At 37.7% G+C, this 24,862-nt stretch overlaps 1 protein-coding gene across 4 annotated transcripts in view; it reads right to left on the bottom strand.

The window, feature by feature from the left end:
* The window catches only part of cacna1ba (calcium channel, voltage-dependent, N type, alpha 1B subunit, a), a 163,776-nt gene that overhangs the window by 48,812 nt on the left and 90,102 nt on the right, over nucleotides 1-24,862 (bottom strand). For all 4 annotated transcript variants that reach the window (XM_065250240.1, XM_065250241.1, XM_065250243.1 and 1 more), the window contains 5 exons: nucleotides 22,976-23,105; nucleotides 22,752-22,811; nucleotides 21,700-21,806; nucleotides 10,908-11,004; nucleotides 8,908-9,068 (listed from right to left, as the gene is read on the bottom strand). In XM_065250240.1, the coding sequence (XP_065106312.1) occupies nucleotides 8,908-9,068; nucleotides 10,908-11,004; nucleotides 21,700-21,806; nucleotides 22,752-22,811; nucleotides 22,976-23,105 (555 nt within the window). The remainder of the gene's footprint in view (nucleotides 1-8,907; nucleotides 9,069-10,907; nucleotides 11,005-21,699; nucleotides 21,807-22,751; nucleotides 22,812-22,975; nucleotides 23,106-24,862) is intronic.

Here is a 24,862-nt window from a genome sequence, read left to right as displayed (position 1 = left end):
TCTAAAGGCCTTTGCGATGTTAAATTGCGGAGCTTTTGACTTTTCGTTGGAAGGTGTGTCCGTGGCGGCCTGACAAAGTTCAGCGTTTTCGCCATGAAACAGGAAGTTGTTATAACTAAGGCATACAATGTCCAATCTGCCCCACACTTCACATGTTTGATAAGAGTCTTGGCCTGAACACATTTCAATGCCAATATTCAGATTCAGTCCTAGCGCCACCTAGAGGTAGCAGGAAATGCCTTGTTTTACGCTGTGATTCACTGTTCTCATAGATTTAATCAGATCATTATCATATCAGGTGAGACTGATCTTAAGCCCTTTGCGATGATAAATTGCGAAGATCTTGACTTTTCGTTGAAGGGCGTGTCCGTGGCGGCCTCGCAAAGAGTGATGTTTCGCCATGAGAAAGCTGTTGTAACTTAGGCATGCAATGTCCGACCTGTCACAGACATCATACGTTTGACAAGGGTCCTGGCCTCAACACATCAATGTTACAACAATCAATTACAATCATAGCGCCACATGCTGCACAAAGGAGGTGTGGAACTTCAAAGTTCCTTTAAATATCCGCCTATATTTACCCACTGAAATTTCAATCCCCCTGGTTCATTGCTTTACTAAGACCATAGAGTGGCGGTGCACATGCGTGCGAGGGCCCTTCCATCACTGCTTGCAGTTTTAATTCTTCTTCTTCTTCTTCTTCTTCTTCTTCTTCTTCTCCGAAATGGATCTCATTTTTGAGGGCCTAAACATACCCGAAAACTCATGAAAATTTGCACACGCGTCAGAAGTGGCGAAAATTTACATGTAGTATAGGCGTCAGAAGTGGGCGTGTAAAAATGGCTCGATAGCGCCACCTGCAAAATTTCAAGATAACAGCCCCCACACTACGAAAAACTTACAGATACGAAATTTGGTAGGATCATCTATTACTCCAAGACCTACAAAAAAGTCTCTTGGAGCTAAGCTCTAAACCCCACAGGAAGTCAGCCATTTTGAATTTTCTCTGTCATTTTTTGACATTTCCAAGCGTCGTACTTTAACGAACTCCTCCTAGAGATTTAATCCGATCATCATCATATTTGGTCAGTATCATCTAAAGGCCTTTGCGATGCTAAATTGCGGAGCTTTTGACTTTTCATTGGAGGGCGTGTCCGTGGCGGCCTGGCAAAGTGTAATGTTTCGCCATGAAACAGGAAGCTGATGTAATTCAGGCATACATTGTCCGATCTGCCCCTGACTTCACACGTTTGATAAGGGTCCAGGCCTGAACACATCAACATGGCATAATTCAGTAACAAACATAGCGCCACCTAGAGGCAGCAGGAAATACCATGTTTGAAGCTGTGACTTACTGCTCTTAGGTATTTAACCATATCAACATCATATTTCACCAGTGTAATCTCAAGACCTTGTGTGATGATAAAAAGCAACGACCTTGACTTTTCATTAAAGGGCGTGTCCGTGGCGGCCTGGCAAAGTATCGCTAAATGAATCGCATTTTGACAGGCTAAACAAGCTCAAAAAGTCATAAAACGTTGCACACACGTAAGAAGTGGCAAAAATTTACATGTGGCATAGGCGCCAGAAGTGGGCGTGCAGAAATGGCTCGATAGCGCCACCTGCAAAATTTCAAGAGAACAGCCCCGCCGCTACGAAAATCCTACAGAAACGAAATTTGGTAGGGTCATATATCACCCCAAGACCTACAAAAAAGTCTCTTGGAGCGAAGCTCTAAACCTCACAGGAAGTCAGCCATTTTTAATTTTTGCTGTGATTTCTGTGCAAATTTTGTCATTTCCAGGCTTCGTACTTTAACGAACTCCTCCTAGAGATTTTGTCAGATCGTCATCACATTTGGTCAATCTCATCTAAAGGCCTTTGCGATGTTAAATTGCGGAGCTTTTGACTTTTCGTTGGAAGGTGTGTCCGTGGCGGCCTGACAAATTTCAGCGTTTTCGCCATGAAACAGGAAGTTGTTATAACTAAGGCATACAATGTCCAATCTGCCCCACACTTCACATGTTTGATAAGAGTCTTGGCCTGAACACATTTCAATGCCAATATTCAGCTTCAGTCCTAGCGCCACCTAGAGGTAGCAGGAAATGCCTTGTTTTACGCTGTGATTCACTGTTCTCAGAGATTTAATCAAATCATTATCATATCAGGTGAGACTGATCTTAAGCCCTTTGCGATGATAAATTGCGAAGATCTTGACTTTTCGTTGAAGGGCGTGTCCGTGGCGGCCTCGCAAAGAGTGATGTTTCGCCATGAGAAAGCTGTTGTAACTCAGGCATGCAATGTCCGACCTGTCACAGACATCATACGTTTGACAAGGGTCCTGGCCTCAACACATCAATGTTACAACAATCAAATACAATCATAGCGCCACCTGCTGCACAAAGGAGGTGTGGCACTTCAAAGTTCCTTTGAATATCCGCCTATATTTACCCACTGAAATTTCAATCCCCCTGGTTCATTGCTTTACTAAGGCCATAGAGTGGCGGTGCACATGCGTGCGAGGGCCCTTCCATCACTGCTTGCAGTTTTAATTATTATTATTTTTCTTTTTCTTCTCCGACTTCAGCGGGACTTTAGAGGGCCTAAACATACTCGAAAACTCATGAAATTTTGCACAGATGTCAAGAGTGATGAAAATTTACATGTGGTGTATGCTTTAGAATTAGGCGTGAGAAAATGGCTCTATAGCGCCACCTACAAATTTTCAACGAAGCAGCCCTCGGACTGTGTTTGACGTACAATTACGAAATTCGGTACGCGTCTGTAGCATGACAAGACCTACAAAAAAGTCTCTTGGAGCGAAGCCATAAACCAAACAGGAAGTCAGCTATTCTGAGTTATTTTTGTGATTTGGGCGCAGTTTTTGTCATTTCCAGGCGTCATACTTTAACTAACTCCTCCTACAGTTTTCGTCGGATCATCTTCATATTTGGTGATTCTCATCTTAAGGCCTTTGTGATGCTAAATTGCGAAGGATTTGACTCTACGTAAAAATTTGTGTCGGTTCTGGGGCCTCATTTATAAACGTTGCGTACGCACAAAAGAAGGCGTACGCCACTCTCTACGCAATAGTTGTTATTTATAAAAAGCAAACTTGACGGGAAAATGTGCTGTCCGTCACGCAAGCTCTGACCCAGGCGTACGCACAAAAACGGGTGAAATGAGAAATGGCGACACAGTCGGCAGATGGAAGAAACACGTGAAAGTGACAACAGTGCCTCTCATAAATAACATGAAGACTTCACAAAGCAAAAGTCTTACAATTAACAGCCTTACACGAACACCCGTTTGATCGATCAGCAGTGAAACCAAAAAATAAAGAAATCGAAAATTACAACAGAAATTCAAATGCACACATATATATTTGCTAAAAGAAAAGTGAAATATGTTCTGCAATAATATTGGCATGTTGTGCAATTCATCCTCATAAAGAATATAGTTCACAGAACGAAATAATGTACAAAACTGATATTCTGGCGGAGCAGATATAGATGCAATTACATAGACAGATAGATAGATAATTAAGGAGATATATAGATAGATAGATAAATAAATAGATAGATGTATTAATTGTCCACTGGGGAAAGTTGTTTTCATAGTAAACCATATCTTCATAATCTATGGAATTATGGTATTCATGCATATGCCTTTACTGTGTTTTATTTTTGATAAAACAATGCATGGCGTATGTCTAAACCATTCAGAAAGCAACAAGAAATTACATTTGCGCTAAACAATGTCCCCTTTCCCCAACCCGTGGCAGACACACTCTGGCGATGGAGTGCTAGACGTTTTTGTGCCTCGACTTTGATGTCCGACCATTTCTTTATTTCGGCCACGGTCCGAGGTTGTGAGGCTACAGCATTTACGGAGTCTGCCACCGTTTGCCACTCAAGTGCCTTTTTTGGCATTAGTAATGCCCACACTGTGCCCTCCAAACAACATTTTTCTCCTCTTTTCCACCTCGCCAACGATAACTTCTACTTCACATTGAGTGAAGTTACGTTTTTTTTATTTCCTCTCTGTGTTTGCCATGATTTCGCAATCAATGCATATTAAATTGTGGGCGTTTCACGGACTATTTATGGACAACTATGGGCGTGTCATGAAGCCGCAAAAGCTGCGCTACATTTAGAATTGATTGTGATTTATTAAGGGACAAAAGCGTAGGATGTGCGTGCGCACGGTTTTATAAATCCAATTATTTCTGTGCGTACGCTCGTCCTATGTTTTATCCGTACGCCACTTCTGACGCAAATCCTACGCAAAGTTTTATAAATGAGGCCCCAGGCCCGACAAATTTTGATGTTTTCCAATGAAACAGGAAGTTGCTGGAACTCATGCATACAGTGTCCGATCTGTCCCAAATTTCACATGATTGCTAAGAGTCCTGACCTGAACACATCTACATAACAATTTTCATTTATAGCCATAGCGCCACCAGCTGGCAACCTGAAGGAACATGTTTTAGCGCCACTTTCAAATATTGAATGAAGCAGCCCTTGGACTGTGTTTAACTTACATGTACGAATTTCGGTATGCTCATGTATTATTACAAGCCCTACAAAAAAGTATCTTGGAGCAACGCCCTAAACCAAACAGGAAGTCAGCTATTTTGAATTATTTCTCAGATTTTGGCTCAGTTTTTCTCATTTCCAGCAGTCATACTTTAACTAACTCCTCCTACAGTTTTCGTCGAATCATCATCATATTTGGCGAGTGTCATCTTAAGGCCTTTGTGATGCTAAATTGCGAAGGATTTGATTCTACATTAAAATTTGTGTCTATTTCGGCCAGCCAAAGTTTGATGTTTCGCTATGAAACAGGTTGCTGGAACTCAGGCATACAGTGTCCGATCTGTCCCAAACTTCACATGATTGCTAAGAGTCCTGACCTGAACACATCTACACGTCAATAGTCACTTATGGTTATAGCGCCACCAGCTGGCAACAGGAAGTGACATGTTTACAATGATTATCCAATGTCTGATCTGTCCCAAACTTCACATGATTAATAAGAGTCCTGGAGTGAACACATCTACATGTCAATAGTCACTTATGGTTATAGCGCCACCAGCTGGCAACAGGAAGTGACATGTTTACAATGATTATCCAATGTCTGATCTGTCCCAAACTTCACATGATTAATAAGAGTCCTGGAGTGAACACATCTACATGTCAATAGTCACTTATGGTTATAGCGCCACCAGCTGGCAACAGGAAGTGACATGTTTACACTGATTATGCAATGTCCGATCTTTCCCTAACTTCACATGATTAATAAGAGTCCTGGACTGAACACATCTACATGTCAATAGTCACTTATGGTTATAGCGCCACCAGCTGACAACAGGAAGTGACATGTTTACACTGATTATGCAATGTCTGATCTGTCCCAAACTTCACATGATTAATAAGAGTCCTGGACTGAACACATCTACATGTCAATAGTCACTTATGGTTATAACGCCACCAGCTGACAACAGGAAGTGACATGTTTACACTGATTATGCAATGTCCGATCTTTCCCTAACTTCACATGATTAAAAAGAGTCCTGGACTGAACACATCTACATGTCAATAGTCACTTATGGTTATAGCGCCACCAGCTGACAACAGGAAGTGACATGTTTACACTGATTATGCAATGTCTGATCTGTCCCAAACTTCACATGATTAATAAGAGTCCTGGACTGAACACATCTACATGTCAATAGTCACTTATGGTTATAGCGCCACCAGCTGACAACAAGAAGTGACATGTTTACACTGATTATGCAATGTCCGATCTTTCCCTAACTTCACATGATTAATAAGAGTCCTGGACTGAACACATCTACATGTCAATAGTCACCAGTGTTGGGCAAGTTACTAAAAAATTAGTAATTAGTTACAGTTACTAATTACTTCTTTTAAAAGTAACTGAATTACTCTACCGGTTACTGTATATCAAAAGTAATTAGTTACTTAGAAAAGTAACTTTTAAGTTACTTTTGTGTCTGCTTTTTAAATGTAAATATGAACAGTACTGAACAGTCAAACAGTAAGACTCTAATATATCACATACTGTAGGAGCCTATTTTGCTTTAGATTCAACCTTTGAATATTTTTGTTAGAAATTATCTTAATATTTAAACTTAGTTTATTTATGTATATCATTTAGACCATTTAGACAAATATTCTGCATGTTTACAAAAATATAAAATGTGTTAAAATTGTGTAGTGTCTCTTTAAAAATTTGGAGACAATTGTGTCAACATGTCAAATTTTCTAAAATAAATTATAATTTTTCTGATTTCATATTTATTTTAACTCTTTCCCCGCCATTGACGAGATATCTCGTCAATTAAGAGAAAACGCTTCCCCGCCAATGACGAGATTTTCCGTCCTTCCGCAATACCGCTATTATCCACCAGGTGGCGCCCTTCCGCAACTTTTTAAAACCGGAAGTATTGCCCTATGGCAAGCTGCTGCATGTCCGTGTCTGTTTTAAAGATCGCTCTGGATGGGATCTCTATGAAAAGTCCGTCACAAAAATGGAATTATTATTGCTTTTTGCTCAAAATATGGTGTTTTTGCAAAAACCTACCCATATTCAAAAGCTGATTGCAAAAGAACCACTAAAGGTAGGATGAAACGGTTTTTTTTGTTTGAAAGCAGAGGGTCTGTTCTTTCATTTGGTATATTGTATGTTTATTTATTTAAAGAAGAACATTTTCTGGAAGGCATTAAACTTTGGTGAAAATCATGAAAAACGCTGGCGCTGGCTGGCAACTTTTTTTAAAAACGCTGGCGGTGAAAGAGTTAATAAGTTAGAAACGTCTCCGCTGTGTCTTGCTGACAGGCACGATCCGTGTGCAGCAGATGAGGCAAATTATGGGTCCTCCGAAGGTTAGACCGTCTCATTTCAGTTCTCTTCGCGAACTTCTGAGCGCCTTGAATTGGCAAGTGCTCACCTTTTATTGCATGTGTAGCAGTATGGTGCAGCACTTGAATTGGAACACAGCTTGTGAAGCTTGCCACAGGGACTGCGCTCTTTGGTCATATATTGTTTGTTTTCTGTTGGATTTAAATGATACACAGGATTAAAGGAAGATATTTATTCAGAAAACGGAGTAGGCTACGTGGATTGTTTTGTCAGACGGACACAGAGCGAGTGGATTGTTTTGTCAGACGGACACAGAGCGAGTGGATTTTTTGTTCGGATACGGAGAGACTGAAACTAAAACTAAAAGCGAGCTCACACATACTATGGAGTTTTAACACGGGTGTACACCGCAGTGTGAATATTTTAGTGGAAACAACAATCGCGGATCGTTCTCTTCCATGAAGCCGATGTAAACATCTAAGAATATATGATCATTTCTTAGATTTATTACCTTTGTGGACTACAAATGCAAGTTGATGTCATACTGCGATTGCTTGGTGAAGATAATTTACAAACATGAGACCGGATGGATTATGACTTGCGCACAATTTTTAAACAAAGGTATGTTGTCCCGTTTAGATTTTTCATGTTCATTTTATATGCACTGTCAGCTATGATGAAGTGTAATGAATCATTGCGCCGCCAACTACAGTCCTGCGACGTCAGATATGTCTTGTCTATTTTTTACAAAATAGAGTAATGGCGTAACGAACTCATTTAAATTTCAGTAATTGTAATTGCGTTACTTGATTTAAAAAAATAGTGGAGTTACAGTAACGCGTTACTCCCATCACTGATAGTCACTTATGATGCCAATAGTCAGTTACGGTCATAGCGCCACCAGCTGGTAACAGGAAGTAACATGTTTACAATGATAATGCAATGTCGGATTTGTCCCAAACTTCACATGATTAATAAGAGTCCTGGACAGAACACATCTACGTGCCAATATTTACATGTAGTCACTCATACACACACACACTCGCTCACTCACTCTCTCATGCTATCTTACACGATGCTACCTCGCTGTCATTTGTAATTAGCAACAGGAAATGTGGCACATTATACTACACTTTTAAATGGTTCACCTATGTTTACATGCTTAAATGCCTATTTACTACTGTTCCCTTTCATTCTTCTCATGCCACGGCGTGGCGGTGTCAGGTGTGCGAGGGCCCTTCCATCACTGCTTGCAGTTTTAATTTACATTGTTTTCATTTCATTATCATTGTTTACCTAAGGCTTAATTGTAACACTGTGTGACGACTACCCCGCTGTGTAAAAATGTTTTCAATCCCAGCTATCAGTTATTAGGAGTTGCTGACATGTTTCAAAATTGTGTTATGTTTTAGGTAAAAAGACAGTGATTAAAATAATATAAGGTTGGATTTGGTGACTTACAGACCCAACTCAGAATTAAAAAAAACATAAGATAATGAAATTTACTTTTAATCCTCCAAAACACTTTTTGTTCAATATCTTAACGAAAACAAAGATCATCTTCTGACAGTAAAAGAAAAAGACCAAAAGCACAGATTGCTCGGCCCCGTATAAATTTGTAAAGTAGCTGTGTTACAATTAACCCCGCATTAAGATTATGACCCGCTCACCCCTACTACTAATATTTGCTTAGAAGGTGGAAATCGTGTGCACTTACATACCACAAAACTGCTTATGTCACTAAAGTTATATAGTAAACACTTAATTAAACATTATTCCAAGCACAATCGTTTTATGAATTGCACAGAGGTTCATTAATCAGTCGACAAATTCAAAGTTGGTGATTTATGTGTATTATAAGTATATTTTTTTATTTAGGTCTGTTTTCTTTGAATCTGAAAAATCACTTCAAACCCTTCAGTGATGAACCACAGTTTGAGACCCACTGGTATAAACTTTGGTATCAATGCCTGCAGATGTGATCCCTAAAGGGGTTGGTCACTTTAAATCGCACTTTACCTGCAGTCTTTCTCCAGGCCTTTGGATTCATCTGTGCAGTAGAAGAACTTTCCCTTGAAGAGCTGCACAGCAATGACGGCAAAGATGAACATGAAGAGGATGTAAACGATGAGGATATTCAACACGTTCTTCAGCGAGTTTACCACACAATCGAACACGGCCTACAAGAGAGCACAAACGCACACAGAAACAATTTGCTTTAGTAACAGCAGACAAAAGTTATAAAGCTGACTGAGATCATTTTACAGACCGTTACAACTGAGCTTAAGCATCAACCAATACAAATCTATGTGCTGGGTGTGCGTCTGTCACAACTGAGAATAAACAATTATCTGAAAGCACTACTGCTCACAGGTGTTTATGAGGCTATAGGAGAACAGCAGGGGTCCAGCGCCATAGATGACAGGCGATACCACTCTTTTTTTCTAATATGAGGAACAATTATATACAGTATCATATAGTCCCTAACGAAGCTAACAGCTTATCACTGAATAAATCAACTGCCTGTCCACAAATCTACAACATGTTTGCTATTCAATATGCATTTTGAAGTTTTAGGTTAAAAAATATAGCTGTTGAATATAATAGGTTTTTTTTTTTTTGCTGTTGTAAAGGCCAGTTTTGCTAAAACTGATGCCAGTCCCTGGATTAACTGTAAAGTTTTTGTGATTGTGTCTTTTCTAAATATAAAATTGGAAAGTAAATCTAAATGAAATTATAGTCGAAAGCAATTTTATTACTTTATTGCAAATTGCCCGGCTTTTGCTTTGATGGTCATTTATTAATAACTTAAAAGAAGTTATTTAGATATTTGATGGTAAACACACGGTTGATGGTACCTATTGACTTCCAAAGTAGGAAAAACAATACTAGAAGTCAATGGGTAGAGTGTAAAGTGCGTGTTACCAATAATATGAAAAAATTCAAAACACAATAAATGCCATTTAAAAAAAAAATTAGGTTAGTATTAAAAAGTCAATTCTTAATTTTACGCAAAATCTGATATCCGGCATGTTATTCTGTCATCTTTTCTCCCTTTTATTCCAAACCATGACAAACGCCAGTCCTCCTTCTCTGCAGAATGCAATAAATCCACTTAACCAATCACAGTGCACCATTTCATGCATTTTAAACAATAATGGCGGCGCTTTGAATACACACAGAAGCCTAGTTTTCCTCATCTACTTTGTACTGCGTGATTAACAAACAAACAAACAAAAACTAAATAATACTTTTGATGGCATTTATAAACCTGTGGTGGTTTTCTGTGGTGGGCAAGAAACGTAATGCCGGCTGTTGCTTGTTCTCACACGACAGCATCAAGCTCCTGTCATGCTAACGCATTGACCCCAGGGGATCTTATGAAAAACTTTCCATTATTTTACTTGAAGTCAGCGAAAATCGAGCAGGACCAAAACATTTTACAGCTGATCGCTGTCAAAAAAGTTTAGCGACGACGTCCCAAGGATGCAGCAGCAATGACAGTGTTCTTAATATGACAAAGTAAGTGTTTTGATTAATGCCATTAATGTTTTTTTTTTTTTAATCACCGTATACCACTAGTCAACTAAATGAATATAACATATCAAAGATGAATGCAAATTTATATATTGATTTAATAAAAGTATAACATTTTGAAAAAAAACTTGACATGGTTTTTTTGCATTTTGGGGAAAAATAATCAATGTTTATAATAAATCTTTAAAAAACTAATTATAGATTTGAATTTTTATGTTCTTATAACCTAAATATGCTATGTGAAAGTTTGTAACAGAAAATTGTAGTTTTAATTTTTTCACTTTCTTGGTATAGAAAACACATTTTTACCCAAATTAGTCAAATTGGATTTATTGCGCTTTGAACCAAACTCTTCATATCTTCTTTTGTGTTCAAGAGAATAAAAAACTCATACAGCTTTAGAACAACATGAGGGTAAGTAAATGATGACAAAAATTTTTTAAGGTGAACTGTTCATTTAATGGTCTTCATTGAAAATGTACCTTCAGTTTTGGCAGACGTTTAATGGTCTTCAGGGGCCTCAAAACTCGCAACACCCTCAGGGACTTGATGGTGTTGATGTCTTTTCCCTTGGTCCCTCTATATGAGTCAAAAAAGCAAACAGTCAGTCAATGCTGGATCAAACATACTCGCATGCTGTAGTTAGCCTTCGTCAAATTTCATATATATCCACACAAAACACGTGAGAATGTAAGTAAATGATGATTCTTCGGTTAAAAAAAAACAATAATGGGCCGCTAACAAAAACTACTGTAATACTCACCCAAACTGATTAAATACTGACAGCTAAAGCTGTAAGTAAATGTATGCATGGTTTTCAGTGCCATAGCTTTAAATCGTTCCAGTAATGGATTGGTGTTATTTCACAAAAGCACATGCTCTGGTGACAGAGTATGAAATACAGTTTGTATTGCATGCAGCAACCACATTTAATATCAACGCACTAAATTGGCTCCATCTGAAATGTTACCCCATTACTGAATGATACATTTGTAGTAGAAATCATGCAAAATTAAAAAAGGTGACATGAATACAACCCAAGCGCGGCTGTGCATCAGATTCTAAAAGAACGCCACCAATGATATTTAAAAGAAACCTCACCCTGAAAAGGGGAACCGTTTCTTTTCAAGAACCAATGCTGTCTTTCTTCTAAGTTGTTCTTATCAAGTTGACACAGTTCAGATGTGTTAACTTGAGTATTTAAATACAGTGCATCAACTCATTCAAACACAGCACTTACACCATGGAAAACACAGGTAGGCTGAATAAAATTAACTAATATTAGTTTGCAGTAAAAGAAAGTGTACAGCGGAAATCCTTCATGCTTTAGCCTCTGAATGCCCAAATCTTTACTGCCAAGCTTATAATGTCATTTGATGAAGTAACTGCAAGAACAAGCACATTGAATAACTAAATTAATAAAATATCATTAATCTAATAAAAGCACAAAGTACTAAAAAACATTATTTTCTGAGATGTCGCATGCGTTTAAACACCTATCAATGTTAATCCACCTGCAGATAAATTACCAATTCTACAGTATTGACAGAAATCAATTACCTTTCATTAACGACATTGTTACACTACTACTAAACAAATAACTAGAGATGCACCGATATATCGGTCAATGATCTGTATCAGCCGGTAAGAGCAAATTTTCACAATATCAGCCATTATCCGATTATTCCTGTCAATTACCGTATTTTCCGGACTATAAGTCGCTCCGGAGTATAAGTCGCATCAGTCAAAAATGCATTTTGAAGAGGAAAAAACATATATAAGTCGCAGTGGACTATAAGTTGCGTTTATTTAGAAAATGATTTCACAAAATCCAAGCTGAAGAACAGACATTTAATCTGGTAAGGCAAGTTATTCAACTAAACAAAAGCACAGAACAGCAGGCTGAATAGATGTCTGTACATGTTAAAGTAACATAAACATTTAGGGCCCTATCTTGCACCCAGCGCAATTGACTTTGTCAGTGACGCATGTATCATTCGTATTTTGCACCGGCGCACAGCGGGTTTTTCCCTCCACAGATGCACGTCGGCAAACTAGGGAATGAACTTGCACTCCCTGGGCGGTTCAGCGCAAAAAAGGAGGCGTGTTGCGGCGCAAACCATCCCTGATGCTATTTTGCAGTTTCAAAAAACAATTGCACCACTGACCAGAAAAAACTAGTCTAAAGTCAGTGGCGCGTTGCGCTTGGTTCATTATGCTATTAAGGGTGCATGCTTGACCATAATGTATAGTGTGCACAACGCACGCGCACACACTTTGTTTATCTAATCTACACAGATGCAACAGTTATTTTTGCAAATCATAAATTGTTACAATAAAAAATATTAACACATGAGATAAGGGGAATCATAGTGGTGAGCATTGTGGTGATAATTTTTATTTATTGTGTGGCTGCGTTTAAAAATTCTCATGCAAATAACGATTAAAATATTTTCATATTTGTTGTGTGGCTGTATTACGTTTATTTTATGTAAATAATAATTAAAATGTTTTCATAAGAAACCTTAATGTATATGAACTTGATTTGTAAGAGTACTTTGGGGTTGGACCTTGCTTGCATTTCTTGGGTCCGATTTCAAAGCACCCAAACCCTTTCAGCGGTGAGGGTGGACGCAGCGATGTCCTCTGCTGGCGTCAGGTCCTGTGTAGAGGCAGATCCACCTCCCGTTACACGTCGTGGCCGATTTATGCTGGCAAGCTTGGGATTCCCCCGTCTCCTGACATCATTGTAGCGCTTGGCGCAACGATGGGGATGCCAGCTGATGAGACTGTGGCTATTTCCTCTCACGGCTGTTTAACCGATGCTGATTTGGGCGGATTTCTCCCCATACAAAACAACTTCTCTGTCTTTGACTGCTCCTACAAGAACGTGGGTCTCCTCGGCTGTGAACCGCTCCTGGCGTGCGCCTGGTAAATCCGTCATAATAATAGCAACCATGGAACTTGCGCCCTTGCGTTTAAAGGGAATGTTGGATAGCGTTCTGATTGGGTTTATTTGACGTTACGCCCAAACCACACCTAAGAATAATGAACCTACTTCAGTCCAACCCCTTATTGATTTGCGCCTGCACGTGTCAAACAAACTTGTCTTAATTTTATTTTTTTTGTTTTTTTAAATCAAGGCCATTATTTATTATTCCTGTCTTCCTTGTTTAATGAAGTCCCTCCTTCAGAAATACGAAACAATTTCTGATTGTGTAGCTTGTTTAGTGTGTTGTGATTCGACAGCAGCTTATTTTAGCACAGTCGTGAGCTTAGCTGGTGAATAACATTTTCCTGTGGGCAGAGTTTAGTCAACTTAAAGGTATAAAGGTATAACCACCAAACAATGAGTAATCAATATCAGCAAACATAACTCCTAATAATCGTATCGGCAGAGATATTTAGTATCGGTGCATCTCTGCAAATAACTTTAAGAAAAGTCCACATATAGTGCGATGACAAGCTAAATGTTTAACTTCAATCCTAACACTGCATGTGTGCCTGCCGTAAGGACTTTGTATCAGTTTGCAGGTACCGTTTAGTTCTTCCAGTGCAGCAATGGAAGAAAGAACAAAAAAATTCTGAGAGGTCAAATCGCATACCACTGATTCATGCCTTGCGTCCGAATATGCGCACTTCCTTACTATAAAGTATAGTTTATTAATTCGGAATAGCCAAATTCGGAATATTCATAAAACAGCAGGGAGAGGAATGCTTGGAGAGGCTGTCAGTTGTTGTTGTTACTACGTCAAAGAACATGCTAACATACAAACAAAGGGAAATGATGGATGATGGTTTGTTAATTTTTTTATTTATACTACATTATCTACATTACATTATACTACTTATCATTTTTTAAGTTCTTCTGTAAAAGTACGGGTATTCGGACGCAGCTCTGATCTCTTGGTTTAAGCGTTGGTTTACAAAATGCATTAGCAGATGTATGATTGATGCTCTCAGGTGAATCAGCAAAAAACAAATAAGAAATGATCATTTTGCAATATAAAAAACCGAGACATTATTATCCTTTATATCTCTATTCAGCTGTAAAAACAAGCTAACTGACCTTTCCATTGGCAAGAACAGGTGATGTAACAAGTGATGCAGCACATGTATTACCTTAGAAAACGACTTTAATGAACAATCCTAAACTAGGATATGTATTGATATCTACACATGCAGAGTTCATATATTTTTCAATATATCCAACAGTCCAACAGCCTTACAGCATGGCCAACAATCAGCATGGTGAAGTTACTCCTTCTGGCCCAATCGCAGGGCTCGACAAGGTGATGCAACTCCCCCCATGCTCCCTGATGCACATTAGTTTAGCATGCAGTTTACTGTACAGGGCCTGTGTTGTTAATTCCCCCAAAGTCACTGCACACAATTTACAGCAGAGCTTTAATAAATTCTCAATGGACAGCCTGATAACTTTCACAGCACCCATACGTTAAAGAGGAGAAATCACATCAATTCAGAGGTTCTGGTGAAAGGTACCAGTGTTATTGTAGAGGCTCCAACCCTGTACAGATACTCTCACTCCAGTGATATGTAGTGACAGTAAAGGACATTGTCCCTGTCAACATAAGACAATGAAGAATAAAGGAAGTTATCAATGAGGGAAAAAAAGAATATTGGGGGTTCCCCACCTGTTTACGGTTTGATGTGATCTAATAAATGAGAAGAACAAAAGCACAGGCAAAACATTATGACATACTGGGAACAAAAAGCACCTCTGACCGCACTTACACCTTTCTGAACATTGCACATATAATTTGGATGAGAATGACAATTTAAGGGGTGCTACAGTTTTACATTTCTGTGTAAGGTATAAACAGTAAAAGTGCATAATGACTTTGATGATCATATGCAAAGGTTGCGTGAGTGAATGTTTCGGAAACTGACAAAAGAAGAATGCTGGGTGAAACAGACACCCAACTGCCATTTATTTCCAAAAGGATGTTAACAGGATGAAAGATTCTCATGCCGGAGTGTGAAAAGATGATTGTAGGAGATGAAGTGATAGGAGAAAGAACACTTGACCGTGGATCTTAAAACCAACATGATTAAGATCTGGTGCGAAACTAAAGCATGCAGATCCAGAAAAGAGATGCTTGAACCATGTATCTACCTACAGTTCATGGCTGCGTTCCCCGAAACCTTCTTAGCTCTACGTCGTTCTTAAGTTGTACCTTAAGCTGTACCTTAGCGTTAATACGTGTTTCCCGAAACGTTCTTAGTTACGTATCACTGCTGTAAGGCGTTCGTTCGGAAGGTTGGTCTGGAGCACTCTTAGCTATATCTTATCCCACTTGACTCCGCTAGGGGCCATCACTGTGATAAAAGCTTGTGTAGATTGCAGTCTATATAACTAAATATCTGTAAAAAAAAAGTTGAAGTACACTCCGTGTTAAATTAGGCAATTTTTATTTTATTTAAAGAATAAAATATTCACATAATTAGACATTATTACACTGATGGTTGTTAGATTTTTCATATTTTTTTCCAAAGGAACATCAGCTTCGAACTATTATTACAGGCTTAAGAAACTATTAAAAAAGAGTTTGGGTGGAGGAGTTGGTGAAACTATGGCATGCAGCTACACAGCGAATCTCACTAGTTCATTTGTGCATTTCAAATCCGTTAAATCTTTAGTTTACCGGCTATTTTAGCTGCAATAAAACAAATCAAGTAAAATCGCAGACCACGGGAGCACATTCATCACGAAATCATAATTGTTGATTTCCCTAAATATTATTATTGATGTTAAGTCGACTTTGCATCGAGGTTTTTTAATGTTTTCTAACTTTGAGGCACCTGCATGCCATATTCTTTATAAACAGTCAAAATAAAATGCTCCACTTGATTATTGCTTGTATGAGGTCAACAAATTTTCCACATTAAAACTAATCAAAGCTAAAACCTAAAACAATCATAATATATATTTATATATCATATTTTTATGTTATATTTAAGGTAATCAGACAGGCGCGGCTCCAGAAATGCGTCCATTAAGCGTTATCTGCATTGTAAACGCGCTGCTTGCGCAGTGTCCAAGCACATAAACGCGTGAACTAATGAACAACAATTTGTTTTTATATATTTTAAGTGTAATGCCAAGCCAGGTGACTTGCAACCCCTAATATAAATTATCCTTTAAAGTGAAGGAATAATGGATGCATTGGAGCAGTTTATGCATTATACTTTTGGACATGAAGTTGCGAGTTTTGCATGGGTTTGATATAAAATAAAATATATAAGGTTTATATTTAGTTGTTTGCAATTTGAAATATTTTTACCAGATATTCCTAATAAATGTAACTTGAACTATTTCTGAAATGTTTCTTTAATAAATAACACCGCTCTCTCATAACGCAGCGAAGTACCTATAACATAAAGTGAACAATTGATTGTCGAGCAATCGATATCAACCCATTCAGCACCATCGCCATGGACAGCACCTGGTAACGTCGTACGTAAGAAAGTATACCTTAAGAAACCCGCTAAGGTACAGTTCGGGAAACACGCCTAGAAAAGGTATATGTGTAGTTAAGGTTTAACTTAAGAGTCTTCGTAGCGCGCTAAGAGAGAACGTTATCGGGAAACGCAGCCCTGAACTGAAGTATCACGTTGAGTGTTGTTGGGAATGGGAAGTAGGAATGGGAATCAACCATACCATAATATATCATATATTGGTCATATTTAAAGAATATTATGATTTCTGGTGTATTTTATGAACAGTGGCACATTGCAATATATTCATCACATGTTTCTCTTGCATTTGCAAGTGTATTTTTGAGTTAGTATTTTGGCTAAATAGAACAAGTCATCTGCATCAAATTGATCTGATGCTAAATGATGGATTGCCTTGTAACAGATTTCAGATTTGCTCTTAATGATTTCTTTATTCTAAGAAAAAGTGAATAAATAAACTAAAATATTGACTGATGAGATGAAAATATTAATACAGTATCATTTTTTAACTGTGATGCCAGCAAATGGTGATAAACCTAAAGGCATAGCATTACGTTTAAACCATATATAAATACACTCTCAGAAATAAAGGTACACTGTAAAAAAAATCCGTAGAAATTGCAGCTGGGTTGCCGGTAATTTACCGTAGATTTACATTTATGTTATTTACTGGCAAAATTTTCTTCAAAGTTGAATGAACATTTAACATTTACAAGTCTTTGTCTTTACAGAGTAAAACTAAAAAAACAGCATCAAGCAAAACGTTCTGGGAAACAAAATCTGAAGCAAAAAACAGAAAAAGGTTGATGATGATTTCTGGTTCCCAGAATGCTTTGCATGAGGCTGTTATTGTATAGTTTTATTCTGTACAGATAAAGACTTGTTAATATTTTAAATTTATTTAACTTTGAACAAACTCTTGTCAGTAAATAACATAAATTTAAATCTACGGTAAATTACCGGCAACCCAGCTGCAATAACATTGTAATATCTACGGATTTTTTTTACAGTGTACAAAACCGTACATTTTCTGTCACTGGGGCTGTACCCTTTCAAAAAGTACAGCTTTGCACCTAAGGATTTCATTTTAGTACAGTACCTCAGAAGTACATGCTGGGACCAAAGAGAGCTTATTAGTACCTCAAAAATACATATTAGTATCTCAAAGGTACATATTGATACTAAATGTTTACACATCTGTACCCAATGGTCCATACAATTACCTTCTTAAAGGGTGCTGCCCCACTGACAGCTTGGTTACATATTTTGACTTTTTTCTAACAATGTAGGTCCTTAAGGTAAGGTAATCTACCCAACATTGTATTCTGTTTTGTATTCCTGTAAAGGTACCAAACAGAAACTTAGGGTAACCCCCGGTGACAGAAAAGGTACAGTTTTGTACCTTTATTTCTGACAGTGTATACTATCTAATAAAATTGAACTACAGTAGCATAAACATAATTTTAGGATTATCTGTTATGCTCCAACCCCAAAGAGCACGCTCACTGGCCAATCACAGGAATGACAATACACTGTTCTCTCATGTGAATCTGTAAGCATGCAGAAAAATGATGATGTCTGAAATTGAGCAGTTTAGATGCAAAACACTTCAAGTGCGTCTGACATGTTTTCTTTCACTAGAATGAATTTATAGTTAGTTTATAGTTGAAAAGCTTATTAGCCAATAATTGAAATGCCTTATTTTTTACAAATGTCACTTTAGTCATTTCATTGGTATTTAACAAATTTTACTGTGTTTCACTGCAAAACCCTCTAAGTGCAATGCAAGCTTTTTTGGCAAAAACTTCCACTTGTAAAAAAAATTTCTTCTTTGGACAAGACTTAGTAAACAATTGCAAAATCACTAAAGATGCAACTAGAAAGACTGCAAGTAGTGATACAACAATACAGTTAATCCACGGTTCAATACATATCTCGGTTTTTAAACCTCATTTTTTTCCTGTTTTAGTGACATATCCCATTAAAGTGTTTTTACATAACTCTATGCTTAGGCGACAGGAACTGTTAGATGTTAAAGAGCACCTATTGTCCGATTCACATTTTTAAATTTAATTTGGTGTGTAAGTGTGTATTAGTACATGTTAATGATATTCAAAAGGTGCATACTCCAAAGTAAACTATACGCGAGTTATCGTCTCCAACGTAAATCTTTTTTCTTAGACTACAACAAACACACGGATTGTAGGCAACAGTTTACTTCCTGGGATTGGTGATGTAGACAAGACTGACATTATCATAATTCCTTCCGCTTGGACTCACAGCCTGTAAATTAACTTTTGTTAGCATTGCATTGTGAGCGAATCTTTCAAATATGGTAAGGAGCGTCACATTTCTGGCTGACGTCAGAGGTATTCAGGCCAATCACAACGTACAGATTAACTGGCCAATCCGGCTGGCCAAATCTGTGCATTTCAGGAAGAGAGTGAAATCTGGAACTACAAAAAATTACGGTATGTGAAAAATAATGTGTTTTTTAACCATAAACCACGCAAACACATTGTATTATACCAAATACACAAAATAACATAACTCTTTAAGAAGTACGTAAATGGAAAAATCTACTTTTAATAAATTTGAAAATAAACGTGCATGAAAATATAAATTGGCCATTTAATATAAATATACCTGCAGTTCAGTAGCCTTTATTTAGAATATGAAGTCCAACATCACTTCACTTACACCATATATTCATATCTCGTTCCTCGCTCTAGAGAACTCGTGGGATTTAACTTTGCATCATATGCATTCTCCGCTTCAGTTGAAATTTTTCATCTTGCGAGTATGACGTTTTTTAGGTGACAAGCATGGTTTTGCATCATTTGCATTGCCCCATGCAAATTCACGTCTATTTGTTTCTTTGCATTGACTTTGTATGTAATATACTCACGCAAATCAATTTACCCAAACTACATATTTGAAAGATGCCGGTGGTGCCTTAAGGCATTTAGTGGATTCATATAATATAAGCCTAGAGCATTCGGTCAATATCATTATCAGATTTTTTGATGGAGTTTCCGTTTAGTGGCTTTTGCATCTGAGCTCCTCAATTTTTGGCCAAAAAAGCCAAACTTGTCCTGATATGGCACTCCAATCCACTTTAACAGGATCCCTTTGATATGATATGACACATGCACAGAGCGAGCAAAAATACAGATACACAAATCATCTTGTCAACTGGCACTGTCAAGGGATTCATATTCAGTACAGACCACTGAAACCTGCTGAAAATGGGAATGAGGGATTTCTTCACTTTGTCTACCCGAGTACTCCATCATCCGCTGTCAAAAATGTTACCATTTCCACTGCCAGATTTCACGGGTGCAAAATATTTTGGAGTTGTAAAAAATCAAGTCACGCAAATATTGTGTCGTCATAACTTCCGAGCACTCGGGTACTCGTGGCCATCCTTAGCAGGAATGCTTAGAGGAAGTGAAACAGATTGATAGCCTCTGCCACCCGATAAGACTGGAGAATTAAATGACATGGAAGAAGGAAGAATCAAGCGCATAGGCAGCAAATGTTTGCTAAGTGATCCTAAGTGATGGATTATGGAAAAGCTAAAACACTGCAGAAGATCTCATGCTTCAACACTTGCCTATGGGCAACACATTACTCGACAGTAAGACAGGCATAAGGACGAACAGTGAAAGAGAGAGAGAGAGACAGAGACGTTACCCCATGAAGCTCCTTTAAGTGATTCCAGGCAAAAAGAAAACAAAGGAAGAGAGGGAGTCAGTGACAGCACAACAGTACATTCACAATTACTGTAACACGCCTCAGCTTTGACAAGACATCACAGCAATAAAAAAAACAATGATAAGCAGTATATAACACAGATATAAGCTCCTTATTTTCAGGTACTCCTGTTATTCTGCACAAAAATATAACATTTATAAACCAAAACATGCAAACTGATAGCATGCATGCATTTAGGGCACCAGTGCACCCACACAGTGCCTCACTGTGTATACCAGAAATCATCCACGGTTAACCCGCTCTCTATTCTGCCCCGCTTACATTGAAAATAAATTGTGACATTGTAGGAATCATGTAATTATGTCATCATTTGAGTCAGAAGTGCCAACGATTACATACCACAATCTACCCAATCATAAGCACCAAAACCAGAGCTATTAAATATTTAGGAAAAGGATTTTAAATTTGGAAAGAAAAAAATGACTTTGTTTGAACTTTGTGCTGAATAAGCAATGTTTTCAAATGGTTTCTAATAGCATCTAATTGGTTTTCCTCAAAGCTAAAGTGTTGCAGCGGTCCATCCATCACACCACAGGAGATGAGTGAACAGATGATTGTATCAGACAACTCCTTCATTAGCTCTCACACATACACACTTGTTCTTTTTAACAGATTACAACAAGGATCGCATTCTGGAAACTGCAATAAAGTGATTTAAATTGAACCACACCATTGATAGAAGAACAAGGAGGAAACAATTGATCAGCAGAAGCCGGCAAACATCTTAATCAATGGTTTATTTTCTTGTGCTCTGTTCACAGCATGATGAACGAGAGAAATTGAATGCCCATGTAATGCAATTTTTTTTAACTAAAATAGACAAAAACATACTCTTAATAATGTGGGAAAAAGTGAAGTGTGTAACAAATAATTTGAAACATAAAATAAATATATACATATAGAAAGAAAGGTTTTTTTAGAGATCTGGGTTTATGCAGGGATTATAATATCATGTACATAACAATAATTTATCTTGGATAAAAGCGTCTGCTAAATAAGTAAACGTAATAAACTTACGAGAATGCGAACGCCACCAGCGCACCACTGACCACGATGAAGTCCAAAATATTCCACAGATCTCTAAAGTAGGAACCGGGATGCAGCAATAAACCTAAATCCACCATCTGAAAAAAAGAGGAGCATTAATATTAATTATAACCAGTGGCGGCCGGTGACTTCTTTTTTCGAGGGCGCTCGATGCGAGGTTCGCCACAACATGTATGCCCGTCATGTGCGTGGTTCGTAATTTCAAAATATGTGTTCTGCGCGTTGAGTGATCCTGTGTGCATCAAGTGTCTTGTCAAAATAAGTGTCTGCTGCAGACGCGTCTAAAGGGTTTACGCTCGTGTTTGCCAGATACTCACATAATCTCATGTGTAATCAGTGTAATCTTGCGTATATTTTGTGAACATGAGCGTCTCTTTTATCATAAACGGTTTTGACGCGTGTGCAGCAGGCACTTATTTTGACAAAACACTTGATGTACGTGGTTCACCTGATGTAACAAACACATATTTTGAAAACACAAGCAACACACATGACACCCCGAACACTTATATTGAATTTGCTCCCCTCGGATGAGCAGTCACGATCCACCACTGATTATAACACGTTCCACAGGTATGCATTATTTTTCGATAAACACACACCTGACCTGTCAAAGTCTTAAAATAACGACCAGAGCCATGTCTATGGTAACCATGGTACAAGCGGAATAATTGACTACGGTCCTGTGAATTATTTAAAAAAATGATGCACACCTGTGGTGCATGACCACCTAGGGTGTGCATTATTTTCGAGAAATTGGTCATCTATTGGTGGTCATCAATTATTTCTTACATATTACTAAAGCTAAAACTCCAAAAGTTAATTTCCACAAGAGTACAAATCAATGAGTTTTATAAATACTTACTTTAGGTAGTAAAAGAGCTCTTCTAACTAAGGTGAAACATGTGGTAAGCAGTGCCACTAGTTTTCCACTAAATGCTCAAGTGACAACTTGCCCCACATTAAGGTTAAGCTAATTCATGTAAATAGTAGTATCTCACACACACCTTCCTTACACTTACCTTAATAATCATCTCAAATGTAAAAACACCAGTGAAGACGTAGTCCAAATACTTCAACACCTATGCACCAAAGAAAACAAAACAACATTTTATTTAGACTAAACGCCCATCAGAGAGCCATTTAACACAGTTGTAAGTGACAGAAAAACTGAGAAAATGTGCCTTTACACAGCAAGACAAGCAGAGAGAAAATACAGATATGAATTGGTAAAGGATTGACTCACATTGTTATGAGCTCCATTGGCTTGGACCGGGTCCTCAGCAGCCAGAGCTATACTGCTCATGGCAATCACAACCAGGATACACATCTCAAAGTATCGCAAACTCACTATGTAGTGACACAGACGCCTTACTCTGCACAAACAAATATACACTATCAAAGTGAGAATAATCACAGATGACATCAGAGGCGTCATGTCCATTCAAACTGAGGGGGCACGTTTGAGCAAAATGGATTTGCATGCAACCTCAAAATCAAAAAAGCGTCCATTAATCTGTTATTTGTCTTTTAATCTGTTTATTATGCACAATATTATCAATTCTGTGCTGCATCCTTGTCACTTTTCCGAGATTTTCGCCGTTTTGATCGTGTTACATTACTTTATTCTGCCCGCAGTCGCAGACGTCATCAGCGTCTGAGCGTGCTCACGAGCTCTTTGCTGTTTCTGCTGCATTTTGCTATCTGAGGAATTAAAACGTGTAAGAAACGCTCACAACATTTCCAAACCCCAGTACGGTAATGTGCAGTTGACCTCCTCTGTGTAGAAAATGTATGGTTTAACATGTGACAGTCTCTACGTTATATTAGTAGATTTGTAGATTAATCTTGGTACAACGACAAAGTTCGCCAGAGTTCACGGGTGCGCGGAATCACACATGCTCACATATGAGGTAAAATCCGTTCCTCTAATAATTTAATCTAAAAAAATGTCATCATTATTGAACATTAAAATCAATCACGTGGTTATAGCTTATTTCGTTGTTTATATACTTTATGGATTTAAAATTACATTAATTTCATAGGATTATGCAGTTGTTGTGCAAAATGCATTAATGACACAATTAAACAAATCATTTATTAAAACTTAAAAAAAAAATAAAACATGCCGTTTCAGATGTAAATATGATGCCAATATGTCATTATTCCGATTGAATAGTATTTGATATGAAAGTTTGTCAACACTTTTATTTTAGAGGTTTTTGTATGAAAGCAGGGGTGCTCAGATTGTTAGAAATGTAGGTGCCATAGAAAAGACTGAAAGCTCTATAATATTTGTATTTGATGTCTGTGTATGCACAAATTTCTGTGAGCTTTGCACACTGTGCCCCCTTTAAAAAATTGGTGCATGACGCCCCTGGATTACATTAACATTAACTTATGAACAACAACAATTCATTAAAAAAATAATTTTAATAATGCATTTAATTTAGGTTAGAGAGTGTGTCTGGCATTCACTTACTAAGATACATACAGTATAATATAGGAAATTAAGTACTTTCTAAAATACTCGGTGACTTGCTTTTTCTTAACATGTTCAATACGTTTTCCTGTGTCATTCATCTTTATTGCACATTACTTTATTTATGGACTTTAATGTTGTGAATTATTTATATTTGTGGATTTTTTGAGTTAATAATAATGTCTGGTGAAAATTGTATGTCAATAACCTTGTTGGAAATATATGTACAAAAAAATGTTGACGCATTCAATACTTTTTTCCCCACTGTACGCTGAATTTGGCGACTGTTCATCAGTACATAGTTTTATGTGCTTGTTTATGAGCTTGGAAGCCCTTAAGACTTCAAAAAATCTTGCAAGCGTTTATCTTAAAGACATGCAGTCAAATTTTACAGCAATTTGGATGTTCAGGAGGGTAATAACTTAAAACCCTCGCAGACATAACAGTCTTGGTTGCTTTCCAGTCTCCAACAGCTGTGTGTGTTTAGGATGGTTTACATCAGTCTTGAGAAAAACTGCTTTAAAACTGGCAGTTATCAATCTTAATGCGACATACAGTTTAGGGTAGTACTGTCCACTACTATCCAACTAACTTTATGATAGACAGGGCCGGCGTCAAGGGGGGGCATTCGCAAGCAGTGCCCCCCCAAAC

The sequence above is a fragment of the Paramisgurnus dabryanus genome, chromosome 5 (genome assembly GCF_030506205.2).
Source record: "Paramisgurnus dabryanus chromosome 5, PD_genome_1.1, whole genome shotgun sequence".
NCBI lineage: Eukaryota > Metazoa > Chordata > Actinopteri > Cypriniformes > Cobitidae > Paramisgurnus > Paramisgurnus dabryanus.
The sequence above is the reverse complement of the archived record's forward strand: the minus strand, read 5'-3'. Positions and strand labels throughout refer to the sequence as shown.